Raw genomic sequence first — 11573 nt, forward strand, 5'->3', positions numbered from 1 at the left:
TCTGACTTGCCCTTCACGCTTGCAACCGGTCCATCAGCCAAGTCTTGTCTTGATCTTCTCCACCTTGATCACATGACTCAATGTCATGTCTCATGTGCAATGAGCTCCTTCATCATCACATGTGTGAGCTTTGCAACATCTCCAAGCCATTTTCACCTTCATGGCATTGTTGCTCACACAATGTACCTGTGGACTAATCACATGTGTATCTCACATAAACACAATTAGTCCACCTAGGTTGTCACTTAATTACCAAAACTACACAAGGACCTTTCAAAGGCAGGCTGGGAGACGACGACGCTCTGCGCATCAAGCGACCTTGGGGTGGATCATATCCAGGCCTTTGGAAGGCGGATCTGGCGGAGACCGCAGTGGTGGCAGCCTAGCCACCACGTAGAGCCGGTCCGGCCGCACCCTAAACCATAGTCAAGCAACCATAGTCTGGAACTTTTTGAACAAATGATGGACCAAAATCATCGACATCAGATCGTGATTCAGCATTTGATGTATCACTTAACATGCCCTGCCACTGAAAAAGGACAATATAGTAGTAGTTTAGAACAAGAATCCAGAAAAGCAATATAAAGGCGAAGCTGTATTTTAGAATATTACTTTCATCTGTTCCAGCCGAAAGGAGGAGCTGCTTTATTTCTTCCCCTCAGAAACAGGTTTGATTTCCCTCACACATCCAGCTTCCAAATTGTGGATCAGCTACAAATAATATAAACAAGGACAACATCTAGATAAATATTTTCAGGTAACACAAAACAGTAAATGTCACCTTCAATATATAAGGATCATTCCACCGTCCGAACTTGAGAAGAAGAAATTCTATTAATCATTTAGAGCTTCTCCCATTACGCTTGATCAGACACCGAGTATGCCAACAGCAGGCTGCATAATAATCAAATCGAAGTTGCAGAATAACACCAGCTTGTCATTGGTTATCCATAGCAAAAAAATCTCGAGATCCAATCTGCCCTTTGATCAAACAAGGAAGGAGAATCAAAATTGGCAAGATGGCAGGACATCGAGAAAACAGAAACCAAATTTTCTACCAGAGCAAAAACCGTCGCGTCGTAGGCGGCCAGTAGTAGACGTGGGCGGGCAGCAGGGTTCCTCGGCCGGTCATGGTCGCCGCTAGCGCCCCTGTACGTAGCGCGTGTGATGGTCGGGAGGATGCCGCGTCCAGGCCCTAGGTGCAGCCCGTCGGCGTCGTCCTCGGCGATGTCGCGTCCAGGCCTACAATCTACACGTTGCCGTCGATGTGGCCGGCCGGCAGTAGCCGTGAGCGGCCAGCAGGGTTCCTCGGCCAGCGATAGCGGCCTGGTTGGCGGCGTCCATGGCGCGTTTGTTTTTTTTTTCATTTTTTCGGTGATAGGAGGGTTCAATCGTGGGTGGTTTTGCGGTAGACGCGCGTTGAAGCCTTGCGGTGCCGCGCGTTGAAGCCTGATTTGATACAAACAACCATGGCCACATGATTGGGTTGACGCCTCTCAGGGTGATTTGTAGCCCTTGATTTTAATAAAGACGATTTTCTGGGTGCAATTTCTTTGGTGCATATGGTTGGAACCACTCAGCAGGGGGACACTTTTTTGGGTGGACCTAATATAGTTTGGATTGGTCCCTTACAGTAGAGATGGATGACGGTATGTGTATGCTGTATACTGTAATACTAATAAAAGGTGTAAGAATGGGGAATATCTTTAAAACTGTGTTACTCCTACCCTTCTTTTTATGGACCGTCCTGTCAAAATTGGCTGCTCTGTATAGAAATTTATTCATTTGTTAGAAATGTTAGGGAAGAATGTTGGGGTCTTGAGAAGTGATCTAAACTTAGTCTGACTGAGAAAGCAATCCAGCTGGAGAGGAACAAAAGGATCACTCCCTCGATGTGCTTGTATGCTCCAGATATATATATATCATCCCTGTTCTTATCTTTAACCCCGTGAAATTTCTTGGCTGTGACCTTTCACTATCACGTAACAAGATAAAAAATATCGATAACTGATGATGATATACCTGCTGAACAAAATTGGCGTTTCTCTTGAGTTTCCATTCATTCACTTAGTTTGTACAAGTGTGATTATTAACTGGTGGGCCGGGGCTGATGTAACTAGTCAGTGCTCTTTGGTTAGTCATTAGGAGACTTACTGGTCCTTGTGGCTAGTGAGTGATTTTTTTTCAATAAGAGCATATGATTTCCAAATTCTTCTGATATTTATTTTAATAAAAATGTGTTTCTGCAGCACTTGGAGCAGCCTCTACAGGTGAGGGACCAAGAGACAGTTTGACAGTTTTTGACTGCATGAAAAGAATCAATGGCGCAAGGCCTTCTAAACAAGAAGCAAGTATCTAGGCCTTGTTTAGATCCCATCAAAGTTCCAAGGTTTTTTACTCTCTCTCCATTACATCAATTTTTAGCCGCTTGCATGGAGTATTAAATGTAGGTACAAAAATAACTAATTACACAGTTTAGTTGGAAATCACGAGATGAATCTTTTAAGCCTAGTTGGTCCACGATTGGACAATATTTACCAAATAAGACGAAAGTGATACTATTCATCAAGTTGAAAAAAGTTGCAATCTAAACATGGCCCTAGTTGTGATTGTAGGTGGCATTAGTGGGGTATTTCTTCCCCCTCCTTAACTCGTAGGATGTGTGATTTCGCTACTGGTCTTGTTCTGTTGGCCTTCATGCTTCGGCTAGGAAGACATCATATGGTAGAGATGCGATGCGACACCAAAAGGGATCCGAAACGGTGAAAAGTTTGGGGTTGTCTTGTCTCCTGATGCTGACGTATAGATGACACAGTGCACAGTGACTGCAGGGCCAGCACGCGACCGCGGCGACGACGGGGCCAGCGAGACGCCCGACGCCGCGACTGCGAGTCAGGCGGACGCGACCAGCGCCTCTCCGTCCGTGAGTCCGCAAGCAGGTCTGGTTCTAGTCCTCACACGGTCACTCCTCGCTCCTTTTTCCTCTACATCTTCCTCTGCCGATTGCTGAACTACTGTGCTCCAGGTCCTCAGCCGCGGCCATGGAGGGAGAGAATAAAAGGAGAAAAAAAATTCAAAAACAAAATCTCACAAGTGTACAGTACAGCTCCCTGTCGGCTCTGGCTGCCTCCTGCCTGCAAGGCCTCACCTCTCGAGCTGGTTGAACCCAACCAGGCTAGCGGCTCGCCGTTGCCAACCGACCAAAATCACCAAACCCTACTGCCGCCGCCGGGGTCCGATCAGACCGAGCGGAGCGGGATGTCGCTGCCGGTGCTGATGGACGATCTCGTCGACGAGATCATCCTCCGCTTCCCTCCCGAAGAACCGGAGCTTCTCGTTCGCGCCTCCCTTGTCTTCCGCCGCCGGTTCCGCGAGCTCCACCGCGCGCCCCCGATGCTGGGCGTCTTCTACACCCGGGGGTTGGTATCCTCCTTCGTTCCTACCTCCTCCGTCCCAGTCCCCCACGCCATGCGCAGCAATTGGTGTGCAGCCGACTCCCGCCGCGGCCGCGTCGTCCTCCACAGTTTGCCGCCCTGGGGGAACGACCTCCCGATGCGGTCGGCGGGTGACCTCCTTGTCTGGGATCCCATCACGGACGAGCAGTGGCCGCTGCCCAAGTTGCCGGATCAACTTTTTTTCCGGCTACCGTGTAGCTGGACCGCTGCGGTGCTCTGTGCTGCGGCAGATGGCATCTGCGATCACATCGACTGCCACAGCGGAGGCTCCTTCCTCGTGGTCTTCATGTGCACTGCCCCCAGGGAGGCCTTCGCCTGTGTCTACTCATCAGAGACTGGTGCGTGGAGCGAACCGACCTCTACTAAGCTCCGCCGTGCCTGGGTCCGTTTCTCCCCTAGCGTCCTTGTGAGCAATACACTCTACTTTATCTCTGATTACTGTCGGAGGAGTAAGAAAATTCTGGAACATGATATGGAAACACAGGAAACATCTCTGATTCGTCTGCCACGTACAAACTATATGTGCATTGCTCTAGTGAAGATGGTGGATGGTAGGCTGGGATTTACTGGCGTGCATGAGTCCAAACTCTACTTGTTGTCGAGGGAGGCTGGTTCTGAGAAATATGCAGGATGGGCACAAAGCCGAGTAATTGATCTACAGACACTGCTCAGGCCGTTAGGTATCCTGATGGACGTGCTCGCTGTGAATTGTTTCGTGGATGGTGTTGCTGCCATTTTCGCGGGAACAGGTGGTTTCCGATTTGCTATTGATCTGAAGTCTGGTCGGATTACAAAGATAGGTGAGCGCATGGGCATCTACAACATTGTTCCCTACATGAGCTTCTACACACCAGGTACACCTTTGCTTAGTTTTGTATTAGCCAATATTTATGATAAGCATCCTAGCTAGTGACATGAAAATATTATGATGAATTAAGACTTTATAGAAGAGGAATATGTATAAAACTGTGTTAACACTATGATGTTTTCTCATGGATAATCTTTAAATTTGCTAGATATCCAGAAGAACTCAGTTACACCCTGTTCGTTTGGGCTTGTTTGGCTGATAAGCCATGGCTGAAAGTATTGTTGGCTAATTTGGTGTGAGAGAAAAATACTGTTCGTTGGCTAAAAAAGTACGGCTTATAAGCCAAACAAGCCCAAACGAACATGTGTTACATGTCCAGGACATGCGATCTGATCTTAAAATGACTTTAAATTTAGGCTGAGCCGGTGAGTTATCTAACATGAGAGGAAACTGAAAGTCATTTCTAACATGAGAGGAAACTGAAAGTCATTTCTAAAACTGAAAGTCATTTCTAACATGAGCTTCCACACTCCATACGAGACCTGACACTATTTTTAATCCTGTAGATTCGTTGGCACGTCCGAGGGATCCTTACATTTCTAATTCTTAGTTTGTTAGGTTGAACGAATATTGACGTCCGAAACTTGCAGGCTTAGTTGGTTATGATATGTCGAACTTATGTCAAACCAATGAAAATGTTACGTGGCAGCTTGTCAACTTGCGCACGGACTTCGTTTATTTGCTTCATATTCGTTTCAATGCGTCGCGGCTGCATTAACGGCGAGATTAAGTAGCAACTAGTTCGGGAACCGGCAGTCCCGGCGTATCTCGACGCCGGTGTCCGGCGTCTTGACCCCGATCCTCCCGAGCTTGGTCATCGCCGCCACGAAATCGCCGAAGAAGACACCCTCGTTAGACGCGCAGTAGTCGACCGTGCTGCGCGACCTCATGTCGGACTAGAGCACCTGGTCGGAGCCCACCGGTGAGGGATCGAGGAAGCCAGGGTCCATGGTTGCGTCGCTGGCGATTCTCACCGACAGCAGCCAATCTTCTGTCTGCGTCCAGGTACTGCTGCGCCAAGATTGGTGGCGCAGCAGACCCTACCACGTTACTGGTCAGCAGCCTCGATCGTTGCCACGTCATTCTCCTGCCGCGTCACCATGCCGCGCCAGAACAATAGGCGCTGGTAAAAGTGTTAGTTTTTTTTTAAAAATAATATTAGATTTAAAATTAGTTTAAAAAAGTGTTAAAAAAATTCCTCGAGGTGCAGTACATACACCACTCCAAACGTAACTCTCCGATTCCGCCAATGGCAACCAACAAAGCGTCCATTCTCCTCCTCGCCGTTGCAGTGGCCACCGCGGCGTGCTCGACCGCCTCCGCGCAGACCAGGCTTGGCAAGCTCGTCGTCACCGGCGTCGTGCCGTGCAACACCGGCACGCTGATCGATGCCGCCACTTCTCCGGCATACTTACCTCTGCACGTGCAACTGAAGTATATGTAATAACGATACTACTCAAACGTTTACAACATCACGTCACGTAATAACATGTTCGTGCCTGCAAACCCCTCTGCGATGCCTGCAGACGCCAGCGTGGAGCTGGTGCGGCGGCAACGTGATGGCGGGTGGGACGACGAGCCGCAACGGGTCGTTCGCGATTGAGGCGGACCTGACCAACGCGCTGGCTACGCTCGTGGGCTCCTGCCAGCTGGTGGTCGACACACCTATGGTTGAAAACGGGAACGGGAAATTCCCGTACCGACCGACACCGAATACCGAAAATCCTGACTCTTTCGCAGTCATTTTCTCCCTGACCCGAATATCTTTTCTCGGGAAAAACGGATTCGGGAAGAAATCCGGGAAAATACGGCGAATCCGGTGTCGAAATCGGTTAGAGTGATTTCCTGACCGAATTAGCGGATCCCGTATTTGTTCGGGAAACTACCGCAGGAAATTCCTGTTTTCAAGGCCTCCAGGCAAACGGCCCAACTCACCCCGCCGGCCCACCCAAACCCCACGCCGCGCGGCCACATCGTCGCCCAAACCCTGAAACCCCACGCCGCATTGCCGCAAGTCTTTCAACTCGCCCTCGCCCGCACGCCGCAAACCCTAAGCACCCAAATCCCCAATCTTCGCCTCTTCGGCTTCGGCAGTCTCTCTCAACTCGCCCGCACGCCGCACGCCGCCGCCCACCGCAACTCGCCCGCCGCATTCCCTCCTCTCCGGCTCTCCCTCTCAGACTCTCAGTCTCTCTCAACTCTCAAGCGCCTCTCCAGCTCTCCTCTCCTGGGCTCCTGGCGCCTGGCGGCCTGGCCTCCCTCGGTCCCTCCTGGTGCCTTGCCTGGCGGCCTGGCCGTCCGACGAGGCGACAACAGATCCAACTTGGGGGGCTAGGGAGGCAGGCCGGACGCCAAGATGAAGCCACCACCAAGTGAGCAAGCTTCTAGTTCTGCATCTGCCTCATCCGCCTCCAAGCGCCGCCTCTTCCTGGAGCCACCCCCGCCAGTGAACAGCAGCACCCTCGCGCCTTTTCCAACGGCAGGTAAAGATGTGTGAATTAGTGTATGTTTCATTTATTGGCAAAGATGTTAGATGTGTGAATCACTACATGGGATTGCTTGTTGTTAGGGATGAAACTAACAGATGAATATTGTCCCCTTGTGTTTTATTGCTTGTGTGTTAGATGAAACTATACAAACTAACAGATGCATGAGTAAAAGTAATTGAGTAAGGGTCCAATTGCTACTATCATTTTGATTCCCAAATGAATGTTTTAGATTTCATATTGCAATTGCAACCAACAGATGCATGAGTAAAAGTAATTGAGTAAGGTCCAATTACTTTGGTCATTTGATTCATACTGGTGTCTTAGATTCATATTGTTGTGTTCTATTCTTGTCTTGGCAGGATCTAAGAGGTCAAGTGAAAGCCCTGGTAATTGTGGTAAAGATCTTGGTATATGTCTGTCTGTATCATCTGCAAGTGCAACTCCTGCATCTAGTCCAAGTCAAGGTGGCAGTGCTGCTGCTGGTGGCAGTGGTTCAGGTTCAGGTGGTGCTGGTGGCAGTGGTTCAGGTGGTGCTGGCCTAGAAGGTGCTGGTGGCAGTGGTGCTGCCATTGCAAGTGACATACGTGCTGCTGGTGCGAGTGATCTAGGTGCTGCTGTTGCAAGTGACATAGGTGCTACTGGTGCAAGTGATAGAGGTTTTGTTGCTGCTGGAACAAGTACTGCAAGTGCAATCAGCGTTGACGGCGATGAGCCTGTGCAAGAGGGAGATGTACCTTGTGGAAAGAGGCACAAGAGGTGTACATCCAATGTATGGCAGTACTTTACCAAGAAGAGAGTGGTCGTTGAGGATAATGGCAAGACATATGTTCAGATGTGGGCTTATTGCGATTGGCCCAAATGCAATCACAAGGGCAGATGTGAGAGCAACTACGGAACAACTGGATTTTGGACCCATCTGAGGGTGGCACATAGTATAGTGAAGGGCCAGCAGCAGCTCAAAGTGGAAAAAGATGGGGGGAAAGACATGACTGCTGTGGTACCATACAGGTATGATGAAGAGGCTAGCTTGAGAAAGTTTTACTTGGCAATAGTCATGCATGAGTACCCATTTAATATATCTGAGCATGAGTATTTTGTTGATTTCATCAAATCCCTGCGTCCTACCTTTCCAATCAGATCTCGTGTTACCATTAGGAAAGAAATTATGAACATGTTCTTAGCTGAAAAGGAGAGGTTGTATAGCATGTTCAAATCTGTCTCTTGTCGGTTTAGTGCCACCATGGACATGTGGACTTCAAATCAGAACAAGTCATACATGTGTGTAACTGTACATTGGATAGATGACAATTGGTATATCCAGAAAAGGATTGTGAACTTTGTGCATGTACAGGGCCGTCATACTGGTACAAAGCTCTCTGAGACATTTACTGAACTTATGGTTAAGTGGTATATTGACAAGAGAATGTTTGCTCTGACCTTGGACAATGCATCAGCAAATGAAGTAGCAGTCAAAGACATCATCTCTGATCTAAGGGCCAATGCTAGTTCAACGGCTTTGATATGTGATGGACTATTCTTCCATGTGAGGTGTGCTTGTCACATACTGAACCTTGTTGCTAGGGATGGTTTGAGTGTAATCACACCCACAATTGAGAATATTAGACAACTAGTTCTTGCTGTCAAGGGATCCCCATTGCAATGGGAGGAGCTCATGAAGCGTGCAACTGAGTGTGGGCTGGATACAAACAAGGGTCTTTCACTTGATGTGTCAACCAGATGGAATTCCACGTATTTGATGCTTCGAGATGCTTTGTACTACAAGAATGCATTCATGAGGCTTAAATCATCAGATCCGTAGGTATGAAAAAATCACTCCTTCTCCTGGTGAATGGGCCATGGCATTTAAATTGTTCCAATGCTTGAAGAAATTCTTTGATCTCACTGAACTGTTGTCTGGTACTTTATATCCAACTGCAAATCTGTTCTATAGAGGGTTTTGTGAGATAAAGATTTTACTAGATGAATGGTCTGTTTGTCAAGATATCACTATTAGTGCAATGGCTACTTCTATGAGTAGGAAGTTTGAAAAATATTGGAAGAAATCATCCACTACACTTGCTGTTGCCTGCTTTCTAGATCCTAGATATAAGAAAAGGCTTATTGAGTTCTACATGAGAAAATTCCATGGCATCTCATCTCAAGTTCATGTTGATGAACTTGTTGATGTCATGAAGAAATTGTACCAGTTCTATGCTGCTGCTGCTCCTTCATCTTCAAGGCCTAAAAGTGGATCAAATGATGCTAAGGATACAGATGACATGTTAGTGGACAGTGGAGATGATGAACTAGAGAACTTCTTGTATGAGTCTAGTGGGCATGGTGCTGATGATATGAATGAGCTGGACAAGTACATGGCAGATCCGCCTCTGAGGCTCAGTGGTCAGTTTGATATCTTGGCATGGTGGAAGAACCAGACCGATGAGTATCCTATTCTTTCAAAAATAGCTCGTGATTTGCTAGCTGTACAAGTCTCAACTGTGGCTTCTGAGTCTGCTTTTAGCGCTGGTGGACGTGTTGTTGATCCTTTCCGTAGCCGCCTTGACCCTGAAATGGTTGAAGCTTTGATATGCATGAAAGATTGGGTTGCTGCAGAAAGAAGAGGTTAGAAAAGCATCTTAGTTTTAGTTGTACAATATTTTATCATAATCATGTTTGCTGATATATGAGTCTTGGCTTACTTTGAAATTTCAGATAAGAAGATTGGTTCTATTGTTGGTGATCTTGAAGTTATTGAGGCCCTTGTTTCAAAGCTGAACATTGAGGTATTGTCAATTGAGTTATCTAGTCATTTGGCTACATTGTTTGTTATATATATGTTGCAGTTGTATGTGGCTGGGGCTGTGTAGTGTACTAGATTACTAGTGTTTACTCTAGAGTTCTAATCTAGGGGAAAGGATAATAATTCTAGTATTTATACATCACTTGATAGACTATTAGCAACTGAACCGAAGGTTAGCTTCAAGCAACTGTGAGTTGGTAACTGAGCAGAAAAGTTCAAAGTAAGAAACAAACTGTTAGGAGTTTTTGGGAAATCTAAATAAGCACAACTTAGAAATCAAGTAAGCATGAAAACAAAAAAAAACTTACCTAGAAGTGAATTAACACCCTTAAATTAAAGCAACTTAAAAATAAAGATTCTATTAAACTTAAGAACTTTATGTGTCATGCATGTGCTACATATGCTTCCTACATATATCTTGATTCAGAATAACAGAGGGACAGAGCTTCACCCTTGTCTATGAAGGATCAAGTTCTTTCCAACACTGATGCCTCCTATTTTTTTAGGACGACGATGTCGTGGACAGCGATGACGAAGGAGATGGACCACATGGAGATGATCTGGGCTTCTTTGACATGTAGTGTTGTCTGCTTATGCTCCTTCATCTATTGTGTGTTTGGCTGTTGGCACTTGTCAGCTGGGCATGTTTTATTTTTAATTTGGACTTGTACTTGTGAGTTGAGTGTTGGACCAGTAGGTTGTCTCTTGTCTGTGACTGAGTGAGTCGAGTGTTGGACTTGGACCATTGCCTGTGTGTGGTTGCCTTGCCTGCATGTGAACTGTGATGTATGGCTGTGACTTGTGTGCTATGTGATTGTTGCCTCATTGCCTATGAACTGACGAACTGTGATGTACTGTGTATGGTTGCTTCATTCTGATTCTGTGTTGCTTTCATAGTTTCATCCGTATATGCTTCAATGCATGGTTGCAATTATTGCGTCGAGCTAACTGTTTTAAGTGGTTACATGTATATCGATGTTTCCGTTTTGTGTTATCGATTCCCGATCGTAATCGACACGTTCCCGATCGAAGTATTCCGTTCCCGATATCCCGTAATATCGAATTCGTTTTCCCGTCTGGCTTTCCCGTTCCCGCCACCGTTCTCGGTCATATAATGCAGGAGCGGGAATGATTACGGTGTTTCCCGACCGTTCCCGATCGTTTCAACCCTAGACACGCCGCTTGCCAAGTGCAGCGCAAGCCTACCAGCGGCAGGGCACTGGCCCCCCTACCTACAGGGCTCGCTCGCCGGGATACTCGGTGGCGTCTTCCGCCTCGCCCCGGCCAGCTTCTCGTTCTGCATGAACTGGGCCGTTGCAATTGCAATGCATCAGTCATCATCAGTATCTAAAAAGACCAAAAAGTAACAGAAGTGAGTAAAAACTTCCATGTATTCTGGCGACGGACCACGCAGTTACACAAAATACAGTGCCGTGTACCTGAAAATAAATGAGCATGGGTTAAGGATATTATGTGATGGAAATGGAACAATTAGTAATAGTCTGCTCATCATCAAGCGCCGTGGTTTTATTATTTGGTTCCAAACTTTGTGTTATACGCGTTAGTTGCGTCTCAATCGCGTGTTTACCCGTTTTTTTGCCTTGAAGCTCTTTGAAAAAATAAATGCAATGATATTTGCATAAATAAATTGTGGCAGAACCACCCAAATTATATGGCTCACGTGCACCTGTCATTGTCCTAAAGACCTCTGACTGCTGCACACCAGAGCCAGATAACTCCGGTAGGTCTGTCGGGTGTCCTCGAAGAACCCCGAAATCATTCACATTTTACAACTCTATCAGGATCAACATGGAGTGTACCAACATACATTACAATATTTGGTACAAAATATCTTACATCGGAGTGCGAAGACTTATAAAATTAGTTTACAAAACATGTTCATGTAAAAACTTAATCTAAGTTCCAAAAGGTGAGTAGATCTACAGAAGCAACTTAGATGA

At 46.8% G+C, this 11573-nt stretch overlaps 2 protein-coding genes across 2 annotated transcripts; both read left to right on the forward strand.

The window, feature by feature from the left end:
* Window positions 1-3156: 3156 nt before the first annotated feature.
* Window positions 3157-4365, forward strand: LOC136539881 (uncharacterized). The gene is made up of 2 exons (XM_066531874.1): window positions 3157-3837; window positions 3940-4365. Exons 1-2 carry the CDS (start codon window positions 3259-3261, stop codon window positions 4363-4365), a joined length of 1005 nt encoding a protein of 334 aa, XP_066387971.1. The 5' UTR covers window positions 3157-3258.
* Window positions 4366-6679: 2314 nt separating this feature from the next.
* On the forward strand, window positions 6680-7619 carry LOC136537168 (GPI-anchored hemophore cfmA-like). Its single transcript, XM_066529224.1, has 3 exons — window positions 6680-6806; window positions 7172-7489; window positions 7591-7619. The coding sequence occupies exons 1-3, from the start codon at window positions 6680-6682 to the stop codon at window positions 7617-7619; spliced, it is 474 nt and encodes a 157-aa protein (XP_066385321.1).
* Window positions 7620-11573: the final 3954 nt, after the last annotated feature.

This window comes from Miscanthus floridulus, chromosome 2 (assembly GCF_019320115.1).
Source record: "Miscanthus floridulus cultivar M001 chromosome 2, ASM1932011v1, whole genome shotgun sequence".
NCBI lineage: Eukaryota > Viridiplantae > Streptophyta > Magnoliopsida > Poales > Poaceae > Miscanthus > Miscanthus floridulus.

Coding starts and splice junctions, on each gene's coding strand:
- LOC136539881 (XM_066531874.1), top strand. CDS start 3,259: ATGTCGCTGCCGGTGCTGATGGACGATCTCGTCGACGAGATCATCCTC. Junction 3,838..3,939: donor CTAAGCTCCGCCGTGCCTGG/GTCCGTTTCTCC, acceptor ATGGAAACACAG/GAAACATCTCTGATTCGTCT.
- LOC136537168 (XM_066529224.1), top strand. CDS start 6,680: ATGAAGCCACCACCAAGTGAGCAAGCTTCTAGTTCTGCATCTGCCTCA. Junction 6,807..7,171: donor CGCGCCTTTTCCAACGGCAG/GTAAAGATGTGT, acceptor TTGTCTTGGCAG/GATCTAAGAGGTCAAGTGAA. Junction 7,490..7,590: donor TTTTGTTGCTGCTGGAACAA/GTACTGCAAGTG, acceptor AATGTATGGCAG/TACTTTACCAAGAAGAGAGT.